At 32.8% G+C, this 17,500-nt stretch overlaps 1 protein-coding gene across 1 annotated transcript; it reads right to left on the bottom strand.

Annotated features, from left to right (window-relative positions):
• Window positions 1–3,737: 3,737 nt before the first annotated feature.
• Window positions 3,738–4,364, bottom strand: LOC107480138 (uncharacterized). Its single transcript, XM_016100279.1, has one exon. The coding sequence runs from the start codon at window positions 4,362–4,364 to the stop codon at window positions 3,738–3,740; it is 627 nt and encodes a 208-aa protein (XP_015955765.1).
• Between the last annotated feature and the right edge of the window lie 13,136 nt (window positions 4,365–17,500).

Genomic DNA, 17,500 nt, shown 5'->3' with positions numbered 1-17,500 from the left:
AGTTGCCACCTCCAAAACTTCACCAACCCTTCTTACTATCTTGGTTGTAGCCTCAGTAGTTTTGCAATTCTTAGGCATTCCCCAAAGTTGCACTCATGTAGGAATTCTTTTGAAATCCTCTTCTTCTATCCTTGTTCCTTCCTTCTGTTGGAAAATAAAAGAATAAGACACACACACTCACGAAGAATATAAAATAAAGAGGAATGTATTGAATGTATTTGTGTGTTGTTATTTATGAAATAATTACATATGTATTTATACTTTTCTTTGACGTCTAAACTTAATACATCCTAATAAACAAATGGTTTAAATTAAAACTAAATATAGACAACTTATTCAAACTGTGATTTCTATTCATTCTTAAATTCTAACCATCAAGTTGATTTTTAATATTCTCCCTTAAACTTATAATTTTTTGAGTCTAATCACAATCCTTAACTTTTGAAAAGCATCTTTTTTCAGAGGTTTTGTGAAAATGTCAGCAACTTGATCAAGTGATTTCACATACTCAACCTCCACATGCATGTTCTCAATACATTGTCTAATGAAATGATACTTTGTTTCTATGTGCTTGCTTCTATCATGAAATATTGGATTCTTTGCTAGGGCAATTGCCGACTTATTTTTCATCATAATCTTGGTGGATTCAGCTTGCTCAAAATGAAGTTTCTTTAGTAGTATTTTCAGCCAAATTGCATGACATGCATAGGCAGTGGCAGCAACATATTCAGCTTCACAAGTTGAAAGAGTGACTATAGGTTATTTTTTTGAACACCAAGAAATTGCATTATTTCCTAGAAAGAAAACAAATCCAGTAGTACTCTTCCTGTCATCAATATCCCCAACATAATCACTATCACAATAGTCCATTAATTTGAATTCATCTGAAACTGAATAAAACATGCCATACTCAAGAGTGCCTCTAAGATAGCGAAGAATTCACTTGGCTGCCTTCATATGGGTTTCTGTTGAATTCTCCATGTAACGACTAACTAACCCAACTGAAAATAAAATGTCAGGTCTGGTATAGGTCAAATACCTTAAACTCCCCATGAGACTTCTGAATAATGTTTGATCAACTTTTTTTACACCTTTTTTCTCTTTAGAAACTTTGACTCCACACTACATAGGTGTATTGGTAGGATTAAAGTCTAGCATGTTAAGTTTCTTCAATAGCTCTCTTGCATAAGCCTCTTGTGAGATAAAAATTTCATCCTCCATTTGTTTCACTTCAATTCCCAAATAATAAGACATTAGTCCTATATCACTCATTTCAAATTCTTGAGCCATTACTTTCTTAAATTCTTCAAACATTATTTGATTATTTCCTGTGAATATAAGATCATCCACATAGACACAAACAAATAACAAATTGTCTCTTTCCTCTTTCACATAGAGTGTATATTCATGAATGCACCTTGTGAAACCATTATCTTAAAAATATGTATCAAGACGATCATTCCAAGCTCTTGGAACTTGCTTCAGTCCATATAAAGCCTTTTTAAGCCTTAACACTTTATCTTCACAACCCTCAACAACAAAACCCAAAGGTTGTTCAATATAAACTTCTTTTAGAAGATTACCATTCAGAAAAGCAGACTTCACATCCATTTGGTGGATTTTCTAGTTGTTCTGTGTTGCAAGTGACAACAATAGCCTTATCGTCTCCAAGCGAGCAACTGGAGCAAACACCTCATCATAATCTATTCCTTGCTTCTGCTTATACCCTTTTGCAGCGAGTCTTGCCTTATACCTTTCTACATCACTTTTAGAGTTCTTCTTAACTTTGTAAACCTATTTGACTCCAATAGCCTGATGACCACTTGGAAGTAATGCAAGTTCCCAAGTATTGTTCTTCTCAATTGCTTGAATTTCTTCCTCCATATCTTGTATCCATTTCTCATCTTTGACAGCTTCTTTAAAACTTAAAGGCTCATCATTAGAGAGTAGACACAATAAATTTTCATCATCTAACTTTTCTGTTTGCTTATAGAGATCATAGAGACTTCGATATCTATGAGGGCATTTGCTTGAACTAGAGGATGGAGATGACGATGATGATGCTAGTGGGGTTAATGCTGGTGTTGAAGGATCGATTTTACCTTGCACTTCTTGCATCGGGGCTTCTTTTTCCTTAAAATAAGACAGAAAATCATAAGTGACTTCATTTTGTGTACTCCAGTCCCACTTTGTATTTTCTTTAAACTCAACATCTCTACTTATTATTACTTTATTATTCATGGGATTGAAGAATTTGTAGCCTTTATTATTCTCCTCATAACCAATAAATACAAGCTTTGGGCTCCTATCATCAAGCTTCGAATTTTCTTGCTCAGGAATTTGGACATATGCAATCAATCCAGATACCCTTAAATGTCATACATTAGGCTTCAAACCACTCCATGCTTTTTAAGATGTTATATCTCTCAAACTCTTGGTAGGTGAGCGGTTTGAGAGATAAACTGCACATGCAACAGCTTCTCCCCATAACTCTTTTGGTAATAACTTACTTTTTAACATTGTTTTTGCCATATTTAGAATTGTCCTATTCTTTCTTTCAGCAACTCCATTTTGTTGAGGAAATCTAGGAACAGTTAGGGGACGTCGAATACCATGATTTTCACAAAATATCTTGAATTCATTTGAAGTGAATTCTCCACCTCTATCAGTTCTGAGAGCTTTTATCTCATAGTCACCTTCTTTTTCAACGAGGGCTTTAACTTCTTGAATGCTTCAAATGCTTCGCTCTTTTGTTTCAAGAAATAAACCCATATTTTTCTTGAATAATCATCAATGAAAAGCAAAAAATAGGCATTCTTACCAAGTGAAAAAGGCTTGATAGGTCCACAAACATCCATGTGGATAAGCTGAAGTGACTTGGTAGCTCTTGATTTAGACTGCTTTGGAAAACTCTTTCTTGTATGTTTTCCAAATAAGCAAGCTTCACATAACTGATGCGGATGATCAATTGTTGGAATTTCTTTTACCATCTTCTTTGTTCCCAATTCTTTGAGCCCACTAAAATTTAAATGTCCATATCTCATATGCCAAATTCATGGTGGATCTTCAATACATGACTTCAAACATATAGCTCCACCACTTCTCATGTTTGACAAGAACATACGATTTCTTGTCATAGAAACCTTAGCAATAAGATTTCTATTTTTATCTCTAAGCCAAAGATAGCGATCTTCCATGACTATCTTGCAACCATTCTCCATAAGTTGGCCAATACTCAAGATATTATTCTTCATCTTTGGGATGTAATAAACATTGAAAAGAATCTTATGACTTTCATTCTTTAGCTCAAATAGGATCATCCATTTGCCATTGATATCTACTTTTGATTCATCACCAAAACGCACATGTCCTTTTACCTTGGTGTCGAGTGCTATAAATTTACTCCTATCACCTGTCATATGGTTGCTAGCTCCATTGTCAAGATACCACGTACTATCTTCAAAATTTTGATCTTCCTTGAGAGTAAGTAATAATGTTGGTTCTTCAACATCTTCACTGTGCACAACAAATTTATTTTCTTCTTCTTTGGATGTTTGACACTCCCAAGAATAATGTCCATTCTTTCCACATGAATAACATTCAATGTGTCTTTTGTCAACTGTTCTTCCTCTTCTACGACCTCGAGATAAATTTTGATTTTTTTTCTCTTGAGAATAATTTTTCTCATCTCTTCTTCTTCCATAACCACGTCCTCGTCCTCGTCCACGGCCTCGACCTCATCCTTGTCTTCCACTTTCGTTGGTTTCTCCTCTAGCATTCCACGAAAGTTTTTCCTGCAAGACATGCTCCACATGTTCTTGCTTGCCTTTATCCATTCTTTCTTCATGAGCCCATAAGGAACCATTCAACTGATCAATGGACATTGTATCCAAATCTTTGGACTCCTCAATGGCTACCACCACATGATAAAATTTTGAGTTAAGAGAACGAAGGATTTTCTCAACAACACAAACATCTTCTAATTTTTCTCCAAGCCTTTTCATTTGGTGCACTACCGTCAAAACTTTGGTGAAATAATCCGATATGGATTCAGTCTCCTTCATCATTAGAGACTCAAACTCAGGCCTTAGAGTTTGAAGACGAACCTTCTTCACCTTTTCAACTCCTATGACGAAATTTTGAAGAGTATCCCAAACTTTCTTTACGTTGGTTATATCAGCAATCTTCTCAAACATATCATCATCCAAGCCTTGATGAATGATAGTAAGTGCACATTGATCTTTCTTTCTTTTATTTTCTAATTCTTCCTTCTGAGTTTCTGTTAGCTTATCCACATTCTCTGATTCTACATAGCATTTCTCAACCATCTCCCACACTCCTTGAACACCGAGAATTGCTTTCATTCGGGCTACCCAATTGTCATAGTTGAGCTTAGATAATTATGGGTATTGAAAAGATAAATTAGTTCCTTTTGACGAAAACACTTTATAAGTGGCTCTGATACCACTTTGTTGGAAAATAAAAGAATAAGGCATACACACTCACGAAGAATATAAATTGAAGAGAAATGTATTAAATGTATTTGTGTGTTGTTATTTATGAAATAATTACATATGTATTTATACTTTTCTTTGACGTCTAAACTTAATACATCCTAATAAACAAATGGTTTAAATTAAAACTAAATATAAACAACTTATTCAAACTGTGGTTTCTATTTATAATTAACTTCTAACTATCAAATTTATTTTTAACACCTTCCACCTCCTTAGATGAATCACATATTGGTTAGAAAGTCTTGGAGATCCCCTTTCTATTCGAATCACATCAGCCTCTCGATCAAAGAAAAATTGGTATACATTATCTCCATGCATTTCGATTCACATTTTTTTTAGTTGATTCCATATCACATTGAAGGCTGCCTCCATGGTTCCACTATCAAATTCTCTATTCGCTATCAATTTCTGTATTAAACTTCTATTACAATTTTCTATACCTTTTCTTATATCTTCTTCTTCTAAAAAATTTCTTTTTCGTCTTTTCTACCAGGTGGATCAGGGTTATAGTTTAGTAAGATTCTCCTCATAATCATACCTGCAGTAGCTCAATAGAACAATAAAACTTTTAAATCACACACTCGTATTTAAAAACAAGATTCCGTAAGATTTTGACCAAATCCTAGTAGAGTATGCACAAAAGATTATTATTTAGTAATATATAAATAACATTCTAAATTTTTTTTAAATTTTAAAATTTTAAGAATATAAATTATTTCACACTTAGAACACGTGAGCAACCAAAGTTTGCCACACGGAATAATAAGTACATACATTTTTTATTTCCTTTTTTCATAGAAAAATTAGTAAGTATAGTGCATGCATACAAAGGTATAGGTCTCATTATTTTTGCTTATCCATAGTATATTATAATTCTTAATTACCTAACAAATCTTCCTATCCTTTTTTGCGACTATTATTTTATATGAAAAGGCCTAAAAGGTAAATAATTAATTAATGTAGAAATGGGCATACATTGTATATAGTTTTTCTTTTTAAGATAGGCCAAAAAGATGTCATGCTTTAAAGTACTAATAGAATTTATCATATAAATTACTTATAGCATACTAAATTTTTTTGTGTTTTAGCACATTATAATTTAAATAATATATATGCTCATATACATTCAGATGTTAACATTTATTTATCTTGACATTTAGTTTGTTTAAAAGAAAAATACATGCATATACAAATTGATGTTTTCTATTTCTTATAATACTATTAGTGTTAAATAAAATAGACTAAATTACTATTTAATCTTAAAAAAGTTAATTAATTAAAAAATAGTATTTTTTCACAGATTATCAGATATTGATATTTTTTATTGATTTTTTAATTAATTATTCAAATATTTATATAAAAAATAGATAAATTACATTAACAATTTGTCACAAAAAAATAAGATGTATTTTGTCTAATTAAAATTAGTTTTAGAAGATTGAAAAACTATTATTTTTTAATCAATTTATGAAAATATAAATCTTTTATTAGAATGATCCAAAATGATAATTTACTGAATACAATACCTAAAATACCTATATCTTTTACAATAAAAAAATAATTAATGGTATCGCTCCATCTAAATTAAAAATCAACTTCACTGATATTTTTTTATATATATTTTACATGAATATACATAAAAATAATATCAAAAAGTGAGAGAGTAGGTGTGAACTGAAAGTCTCAAAAAATTATGGTATGACATGTTAATTAAAGTGTTACAGAATGTGAACTAAGAGTTTAAAAAAGTTATAGTATGGCTTTTTTATTAGAGTCGGTAGCGAGAGGCTTTATTTGCAAGAAATAATTTGTCATGCTCGATCTTATTATTTGAGTATCTAAATAACCCATTTGTGTAGTAGGTTGAGTCTAACTATACTCTGTTTCATCTAATAGCCAACGATAAGGCTAGTAAAATTCATCTTTGGAGACGCAATTTATTAGTATTGTAAAGTATTTGATTGTCAAATTATTGTGTTTTCCAAATGAAAGAAAATATCAACACCAAATTGACCTTTTATAAATTAATTTTATAAATTTTATTTTGATTAAAAATGAATTAAATGTGATTTATATTTGGTAATTTTTATATTAAAATGATCGAATATTATTTTTATGTTAGTTTTTTATTTAATTTGATCTTTCTAATAAGATTAATAAAATTACAAGACAAAATAAAAAAATTAAAAAAAATTATGAACAAAAAATAATAAAAATCCCATAAAAAAATAATAACATACATAAGAAAGTATTATAAAATAATATTATAAAAAATAATAAAATACATCACATGAATAATGAACTGAAGGAAGGATAAAATTGATAGATAAAAATTAATATTTTTTAATTAATCGTCTAATAGATAAAGATAAATACAAAAACTAAAATTTGTAACTTTAGAATCACGTTTGCATTTAGAAAGAAAAAAAATAGCCCAATAAAAAATAAAGTTCCAAAATTAAGACAGGTAAAACTTTAAATTAAACTAAAAGAAAAAACACTCCTTTGTACCCATAAATTTTACGAACGTTGACAAAAGTACCCATTAAAGATGAAAACTAATGTTATATCCATCAAAGATGGATTTCGTACGACAAAAGTACACAAATCCTAAATTTATGTTGACTTTTTAAAAAAAATTCCAAAATACTAATAACTCTAAATTAGAATTACACAAACAAACTTGTGGATGAATATGAAAAACTAAATCGTAGCATTTTGTTTTAACATCTTTTGTATATTTTCTCAAGAATTTTTTTCATGTTTTTCTCTTGTTACAATTGTTATCTTTATTATCTTTATGAGCCTAGTTATCAGAATCGAATCGGTGATTGAATTAATTAAACTATTGGTCTATTTTTCTCTTGTTGCAATTGTTATCTTTATGAGCCTAATTATCAGAATCGAATCGGTGATTGAATTAATTAAACTATTGGTTCATTGATTTATTGATTCAACCGATTCAGCCTTACGTAAATAAAAAATATAAAATAATTACTAATTAATTTATATTTATTATATTGTTATGTTTTTTATTTTTTAAGATATTTGAAATATTTAACACGCTGACATGCTAATATTATTTTATATATATTTCACATGAAGGCACATGCAAATAATATCAGAATGCACATGCAAATGATATCAGAAAGAGAAGAAGTGGGTGTGAGTTGAGAGTCTCGATAAACTATGGTATGACATGTTGATTGGAATCCATAGTGGATGTGAATTGAGAATCCCAAATAATTATGAAATGACATATTAAAGTATTCTAAAATATTAATATTAACTCTAAAATAGAATTACATAAATAAACTCGTGTAAAAAACTAAAACTTAGCTTTTTGTTTTTAACATCTTTTTTATTTTTTTTTTCAAGAATTTTTTTATGTTTTTCTCTCATTACAATTGTTATCTTTATGAGCCTAGTTATCAGAATCGAATTGGTGATCGAACCAATTAAATTATTGGTTCATTAATTTATTTGTTCAATCAATGAGTCATGGGTTGAATCTGTAAAATTAACTATATATAAATAAAAAATAAAAAATAATTAAAAATCTAATTTTATTATTAAAGATAAGTATATAAAATAGTAAAAAATATATATAAAATTTTAATATTTTTATAATAACAATTTTTTTAATTTTATTTTAATAATTAACTAATTAATTTATATTTATTATATTGTTATATTTTTTATTTTTTAAGATATTTGAAATATTTAACACGCTCACACGCTTATATTCTTTTAGAGTAAAGGACAAATAGGTCCTTGACCTTTTTTTTCGCGGACATTTTTGTCCTCAACGAAGGAAAAATACATTCAAGTCCCTCACCCCCGAAAAACGTGGACATTTCAATCCTTTCGTTGAGCTCAGGCGTTTGGACTGGACAGAAAAGTCTGACCTGGCAGAGGTGGCGCTGACTTGGCTTTTACGGAGGCCACGTGGCAGAGATTAATTCGAAATAGGACATATAAGTCCTTGTAACGAAAACGACGCCATTTTTGTAACCTCCCCCAATCTTTCAAAATTTTCTGCCATTTTCTTCTTCTTTCATTCTTTTTCCCTTCCATTCTTCTTCCTCGACCCCTGCCTCCATCACCGCCGCACAGCCGCGCCTCCGTCAGCCACCATCAACGCCCGCGACCTCCTCCTTCCTCTCTTTTGAGTAGTTGTTGGTCCTGTATGTGAGCGATCCTCAGGAGTATCCATCTCATCCAACATGTCATCCCATCCTCTGTCTTGGCCCTTGATGTTTTTGTAACGTTGATCCATATGACGCTCCAGTTGGTGTAGTCGGGCCATAAGCTTGAGCCCTAGCTCTTGAGTCATGAGACCCTGAAAACCGAAAGGTGGTGCAGCTGGTAGTGGGGTAGGAGGCTGTGGTGCTGTAGTGGTAGGCTGCCCCTCAGATGTCGGGAAGTTAGATGTGTCCTCTGTCGGGACTCCCATGTCGGGATCAGAGAAGAGACCAGTGCTCTCTTTAGCTGGTTGTTTTCCTTTCCCAGTTGATTTCTTTTCTTTGGTAGGTCACAAGCAACTCACAAGCAGGACCTCTACACAATTCACACTCATACAATGCAACCATTTAAAATTATACAGTGGTGGAATTGAATGAAGAATGAGTGATGCACATTGACAGAAAAATTGAAGTTGATAAACCTCAAGTAAAAATTTGAATATACATGTGGCCATTCATGTAATTCACATTGCAAAAAGAGGTTGAATGAAGAAGTACACATCAAACATCAAAGCATCACACAAACACTCTTCAAAGATGAGTGAAAATAAGAAATATGAAGCAGCTTAGTGAAATATAAGAATGAAAAATCTCAACTAAACAGAGAAATGACAAGCCAAGGTAGTGATTAATTGGCCTTGGCAAAATTTAAAGCGAAAAGCGTGCATACCATGTCAATTAACCAAAGTGAAGACTGAGTTTTGAAAACAAAACTTTTCTAAAATTTGGCAACATCTCAGTAGTACATAGTACATTTTCCAAAGTCAAACAAACAATGAATTCAACAGTTAATTATAGGTGGAGAGTGTAGATCAAATAATCAAGTCTCACTGAATCAAAATTGAAGTTTAATATGCATTAAGAACTCAACATCACTAAGCAAGAACAAAAACAAGTAACATGAACCATAATCAAGCATAGTAAAAACTAAGTAGCACAATCAACATAAGTACAGCACAATGGCTTGAAATAGAACACAGAGAACAAAAGCACCAGATTCAAGCAGTAATTCTCATAGAGTTCAACAATTATATCAAAAGTAAGCTACATAAAACCTAACAAAAGTGCATCATTGAATCAAAAGAATTAGCTTATTTTAAAAACAGAGATGTGGCATTAGACAGCAAAATGAGCACATAAGAGTTCATTGTTAACCAAAACAGGCAATGAGAATTTACACAACAGCAGTGTAAAATATCAGTCTCAGCAATTTTCATTAACCAACCCTAATCCTAACAACTCAAGAAAAATTGAACAAACTAAATATAATGAACTACAAATAGTGATTGCACAGACAGTAGCATTAAGCAAGCAAGACCTAATCCACTATCCACGCCAGATTCTCTAACAACATAATATAACTAACTAATCTAACCTAATTGAAATTAGCTAAACAAAACTAACTAAACAATATTAATTAACTAATTGTAATAATAGAGTGAATTAAATAGAGAGAAAGAAGACCTGGGAAGCACAGGGGTGGTAATGAGAGAGAGAGAGAGAGAGAGGAAATGATGGTTGGGCTCTAGTAACGACGGTGGTGTGCCAGTAGAAAGGCGGATGCGCGGTGGCTGTGGGTCGTCGAGAAGGTTGTCGCAGACGAATGGTGGGTGGAAGGAGGGTGAGAAGAGAGAGAGACTAATGGGAGTAAGGGAGTAAGAAAGGGAAGAAGACGCGAAAAGATAGGACGGAGGAGGTTGCCGGCGTTGATGGTGGCTGACGGAGGCACGGCTGTGCGGCGGTGATGGAGGCAGGGGCTGAAGAAGAAGAATGGAAGAGAAAAAAGACGAAAGAAAAAGAAAAGGGCAGAGAAATTTGAAAGATTGGGAGAGGTTACAAAAACGGCGTAGTTTTCGTTATGAGGACTTATATGTCCTGTTTCGAATTAATCCCTAAAACGTGACCTCCGTAACGGCTAGGTCAGCGCCACCTCTGCCAGGTTAGACTTTTCCGTCCAGTCCAAACGCCTGAACTCAACGGAAGGATTGAAATGTCCATGTTTTTCGGGAGTGAAGGACTTGAATGTATTTTTCATTCGTTGAGAACGAAAATGTCCGCAAAAAAAAAAAGATCAGGGACCTATTTGTCCTTTACTCTTTTATATATATATTTCACATGAAGGCACATGCAAATGATATCAGAAAAGAGAGGAAGTGGGTGTGAGCTGAGAGTCCCAATAAACTATGGTATGACATGTTGATTGGAATCCATAGTGGATGTGAATTGAGAATTCCAAATAATTATGAAATGACATATTAAAATATTCTAAAATATTAATATTAACTCTAAATTAGAATTACATAAACAAACTCGTGGATGAATATGACAAACTAAAACTTAGCTTTTTGTTTTTAACATCTTTTTTTATTTTTTTTCAAGAATTTTTTATATTTTTCTCTCGTTACAATTGTTATCTTTATGAGCCTAGTTGTTAGAATTGAATTGGTGATCGAACCAATTAAATTATTGGTTCATTGATTTATTTGTTCAATCATTGAATCATAGGTTGAGTCGGTAAAATTAACTTTATATAAATAAAAATATAAAATAATTAAAAATATAATTTTATTATTTAAAATAAGTATATAAAATAGTAAAAAAATATAAAATTTTAATATAATTTAAGATATTTAACATACTGACACGCCGATATTTTTTTATATACATTTCACATGAATGCATGTACAAAAGATATTAAAAAGGGAGGAAGTGGGTGTGAAATAAAGGTTCCGATAAATTATGATATGACATATTAATTAGAATTCATAATGGATGTGAAGTGAGAATCCCCAAAAATTATGGAATGACATTTAATTGAAGTCGATAGTGAGATTTTATTTGCAAAAAAAAATAATAATTTGTAGTGTCGATCTTATTATATAAGTATTTGAATTAGTGTAATTTGTGAGTGAATAACTTTGAAATATAATCCATTTGTATATGTTGAGTCAGATTATACTCTATTTCATATGATAACTAATAATAAGAGTAGCAAAATTTATTAACCTCAATGGCACAATTTATTAGTATTGTAAAGTATCTAATAGTGTGCAGTTAAATTATTGGTGCTTTTTCAATGAAAGAAAATATTAATACCAAATTGATCTTTCATAAAATTAATTTTACAAATTTTATTTTGATCAAAAGTGAATTAAATGTAGTTTATGTTTAATAATTTTAATATTAAAATAAATTATAATAAGTTAAATATTATTTTGATTATATTATTTAAAATTATTTTTGATAAAAATTATTTAAAAGAATATAATTTTAAATAATTATTTTATATTATTTTATTATTTTATTTTAGGGCAATTTACGTAATTAAATAAATCTGTTAAATCCTTTACTCATATACACAAAACACAAACTTGTTACGTGCATGTGCAATTTAGATTATTAGGTAAACCATGGGAGCCAACCACGGTTTCTACTATCCACATAAACCGTGATTGGCAGGCACAGATTACGCATGGAAAATAATGGCTGTAAACCGTGGCTGAGTCCCACGGATTAGGAAGGGAAACTGATGGGCATAAACCGTGGGTGCCTACCATGGTTTATGAAGAAAAGGCAATGAACGTAAATCCCCTTGCCTCACACGGTTTATGTTTGTAGTAGTATAATTACATAATCCGTTGATGCTAAGGACAGATCATTTGGGAGGAAACAAAAATTTTGAAGCTTGTTCGTGGTTGAGAGACTTTGAGAGAGAGGGTTGTAAGTTTGGTGAGGTTTGGATGGTGGAGTTATGGAGGAGAAGCTCGCTTGTTCAACATCATGTGTTCTTCTTTGTTATGATATGATTTCAATTAAAATTGTAGGTGGGCTACATATCTACCGAGAAACGATGCAGTGGGTCAAAAAGTCGTCTCTGCACGCCTTTTGTTGGATCGATTACGTGTTCACGATGTGAGTCATTTAGTTATTGCTCTTACTTGGACTAGTTTAGATTATATTTTATGGTCTGACTTAAGTGTCATTTTTTCGATACAGTTTGTGTGGGAGCCTTATTCCTCTGCCGAGGTTGCTACTGTTATTCATCCGGAGATACTAGTTGACAAGCACCGTAGGCTATGGATGACCATCACTAGCCTGATATATTTTGCTGCGATTGAGTGGTATCAGGTGGATAGGGTGCTACCTCAGTTCAGCGGTGTTCAGCATCTTCCCCAGCTGGCTCTAAACATAGATTGGCTACATGCCAAGGTTGGCAGGGGTGGGGACCGATGGTTCCCCATATATTTTCAGGAGTGGCACGGACATTGGGAGAACCGGCTTTATTCAGTCATACCGGTCGATCGAGTCCTTGACCCCGGTCCATCAACTAAGTACTTGGACTGGTGGTGTCGTGTGGCCCACAGATTCCTATCCCCAGATGTTGCATTTCAGGATCCGAGGTCGATTATGTTGACTGAGGAGGCTCTTCACAGAGGGTCGTCCCAGGCCCCTTCTAGGGTACAGGTTTACGACAGACCTGATAACAGGCGAGTCAATCGGCTTTGCCGTATAGGCACCCGTACCATGGATCGAGATTGGCAATGGCTGGACAATCGTTTGGATGAGAACCAACCCGCTGTTGATGACGGAGATGTGATGGATTATCGTGTTTCTCGTCGTAGAGCCAGACGACAGCCTACCCGGGATGGTTGTGGACGGGCACGAGGTCGAGGACCTTCCATGGAGGATGAGGGTACTCAGCACGGTGTTCGTGATGATGTGGGTGGTTCAGCTTTAGGGATGGATCAGCCCACCTACGATGTGGGCAGTAGCTCTCAGCTGTTTGGGAGTTTCGAGCCACAGGCATTTGCTGAGTTTACAACCGCTGCTGTCGGGATAGACATCAATGATCCTGTTACTCAGTCAGAGTTCTTTAGGAATATAGCAGACATGCTCAGGGCTGATGATGCAGCCCATTATAGGCCACAGATGCCTGAGGTTCATTCCCAGTTTGCTGATCACCAGCCACCTATTCCCGATGTTCAGCCTCAGTTGGCCGTTGACCTCAACGAGCCTGCAGCATCTCCTTTTGACCCATGGTTCGCGTTAGGAGGGACACCGGCTTCAGCATTCAACGCTGTTCCCCGAGAGACAGCAGCACCAGAGGCGGACCAGAGACCGAGGAGGGTGAGGTGTCCTCCTTTGTGTAGCACCGAAGGTCACCTGCTTGGTCATTTCGACGATGATGACAGTGACACCATTGAGGATTCTGATTAGTTATGTCTTATATTCAGTCACCTCGTCCCATGTTGTTTTATGTACTTAGAATGATGTTTAGGGTTATATGTATCGGAATTGTGTAAAATATTATCTACTATTTATTTGATATTTATATACGTTTGAACTTCTATGATTACGACATATTTCGTCACAAATACCACGCGTGATGTAAATCATACCAAAGTGATTCAAATAAACATGTAAAAGAAACATACTTATGATTATGAATTTAGTACACTAAACAAACATTTTGACATTCATTCACTCCTCATAAACTGTTGCAACTCACAAAGGTTTATGGCCATTCGAACTCCTACATAAACCGTGGCTGGTAGCATGGTTTTATGTACATTTTCCGGCCTCAATAAACCGTGGTAGGCAGCTACGATTTATGATGATTCTCGTTCGCATGTAATCCGTCCTTGCCAGCCACGGTTTATGTGGATAGTAGAAACCGTGGTTGGCTCCCACGATTTACCTAATAATCTAAATTGCACATGCACGTAACAAGTTTGTGTTTTGTGTATATGAGTAAAGGATTCAACAGATTTATTTAATTACGTAAATTGCCCTTTATTTTAAATATTTAAATAAATTTTAATATTTTTTAAGTACTCTCAGTACTTTTTAATTTTTTTATTTATAAATTTTCATTATTTATGATTCTAGTATTACTTTTATGTTAGTTTTTTATTTAATTTGGTCTTTAGCAAGGTTAAAAAAAACTCATTAACAAGAAATAACAAAGCCTCTATAGAAAAATAATAACATACATGAGAAAGAATTAGAAAAAAATATTATAAAAGTAAAATAAAATTCATCATATAAACAATAAGGCCAAAAATTTAATTATAAATTTATTTTTAGTATTATTCTCAAATATGAAAACATGGAGTGTTAGACTGAAAAATAGTGGGATCATCCTTCTCACGTTGTTAACCAGAAGGATTTCACCATTTTTTTTAATTTTAAAAAAATTTTGTGGAGTAAGAATGTTTATTATTTTTCTGTAAATGGATAATTAGGCATTTCTGATCCTTCGTATACTGCGAGAGTTCCCTTTATCAGATTAAATTGACTAACTCAGTTTCTCATTTTGTGTAAAAAAAAAATTAATAATTGAATATTATTTCAAATAAAATTTTACTGCTTTGTAAAAAAAATAATTAAAAAATTAGTTTTTATTTTAGTATAAATAAATTAACCTCATAGAAGTGAATCACACCTTCATTCACTTTTTTTTTCTACTTTCATATTCTTACTTCTAATTTCTCTTCAAGTTTTAGAACATTCACTTTTTTTTATACCTTTATGTACTTACTTGTGATTTCTACTTGTGTTCTTATTTGTAATTTTTATTGAGGTTTAAAATGTAAGAGTATTAGAGATATGAAATTTTTTTAGAAACAATGAAAATTAATGTGTATTTGTTACTATTTTTAATTGTAAGATTATACTATATACAAATAAAGGTGTGAAATGTATTTGTATGATTCCAACATCTTTCATTATTCCTTGTACGATGTTGTTTGTAGAATTATAAAGTATATTATGCCAACACATATATGATCATTTTTCAAAGAGAGTCAATAGTATTTTATACAGACAGCCCATATTAGTTTTTCGTAGTGTAATACAGTTTCAAGTAATGAATGTGACTGATGAAGCCACCATGCTAGAGATGTTAATGATCTATCGATAGAATCAAGCTTATGTGTCGATGATCGAGTTGTATGTTGAATTAGAAGAGTTGGCTATTAGTCATGAAGTGAACGAATCCTTCGTAAATGAAGGGGATAACACATACTGTAAAAAAGAAAGAAATAGTGACATTGATGAAGAGTTCTTAACCAATAATGACATGTTGGGAGGAAATGATGAAAAAAATGAGAGCACGAACATGGAAGTTCAGACTGTAATAAACACAGTAGCAAGCCAACATCCTTTTGGTTTGTCATCTTTTATGTGAAGTTATGAACGTACAAAAATTTTTTGAGTTGGCAAACTTAGATATGTCATTATTTTATTTTTCGTTATAATAATTTTACTTTTAATCTTTAAATTACGATTAGACGTTTTAAATTTAGATATTGAATTATTTAAAATATATTTGTTGAAAGTACATATTTTATAAATTTAGTTAAAGTACCAATTAAATACAACTAAATATACTTTTATACAACTTAAAAATTGATATTCTTCATATACAAGTATTCCTTCTGTGCAAGATAGTGAGTTTGCTATTAGAATAGAATTCAATTCCAAGAGAGCTGTAGTCATGGCAATTAGGAATTACACAATTTCTAAGGGAGTCGATTATAAGGTCTTTGAGTTTGAGTCTTTGACATTTTATACAAAATGCCTGCAATATGGCAAAGTTGCGATTGGCTAATTCAGGATAGTTGATTCAGAGAAAATATTGTTGGAAAATTAGACGATACAATTGAAGTCACACATGTACTATGGGTATAATTTCTCAAGACCATTTAAAACTGGATTTTGATACAATTGCAGATGCTATAAGGCCTCTAGTTGAAGCCAACCCATCTATTAAGATCTGAATCGTGGTTGCAGATGTTCAGTCGAAATTCAACTATACAATAAGCTATCGTAAAACGTGGTTGGCAAAGCAAAAGTCGATTGCAAAAATCTTTGGAGGTTAGGAAGCCTCCTATGGTGCTTGCCAGCATAGTGTATGGCAATGTGTGCACAGAACCTAGGTTCTGTGGTTTAGGTTGATGCTATACCCGCATATCGTGGATCTGAGGTAGAGGAAGGTATCAAGATAATGCACCGAGAGTTTTTGAACTTCCATCCATGCATTAAAGCGTTCTGACATTGTAAATCACTCGTGCAAGTTGATGGCGCACATCTGTATAGATAATGCAAGAGAGCTCTTTTGGTTGTTGTGTCTCAAGATGAGAACCATCATATTATGCCACTTACTTTTGCCATTGTTGAAGGAGAGACTGATGACGCATGGCACTTTTTTCTCGATAATCTACATAGAAATGTCGTGCGGAGAAATAGTGTGGGTATTATTTTCGATCGACACGACTCTATCAGCGCAGCAATGATTAGAAGTAACGGTGCGTGGAGTCTTTAGGGTATTTCATCTGTTTTGTGTTAGGCATATTGCGTAAAATTTTCTACGATGATTTAAGGCACCTTACTTACAGAAACAGATCATAAATATGGGTAACACATGTTCTTCATATGCAGATAAAATTTGTTGGTTATAAATTTTTTTATAAAGTAATGATTGGTGTCATGTTGTAACGAATTTTTCTGTAGGGTATTCTAAGATAGAGCAACAATACAATGAGCAGTACCAGCGGTTACGGGAGTAAGGAGAGGTATATACTCAATGGTGTGACAATATCGAAAGTTGGCAATGGGTGATAGCTTTTGATGAAGGACATCATTGAGGTCACATGATAACTAACCTGGTCGAGTGCATAAACTCTGTATTAAAAGGTGTGTAACCTCCCTGTCACGGTATTAGTCAAAGCAACCTTT

This window comes from Arachis duranensis, chromosome 1 (genome assembly GCF_000817695.3).
Source record: "Arachis duranensis cultivar V14167 chromosome 1, aradu.V14167.gnm2.J7QH, whole genome shotgun sequence".
Taxonomy (NCBI): domain Eukaryota; kingdom Viridiplantae; phylum Streptophyta; class Magnoliopsida; order Fabales; family Fabaceae; genus Arachis; species Arachis duranensis.
This window is presented reverse-complemented; position numbering and strand designations above follow the sequence as displayed.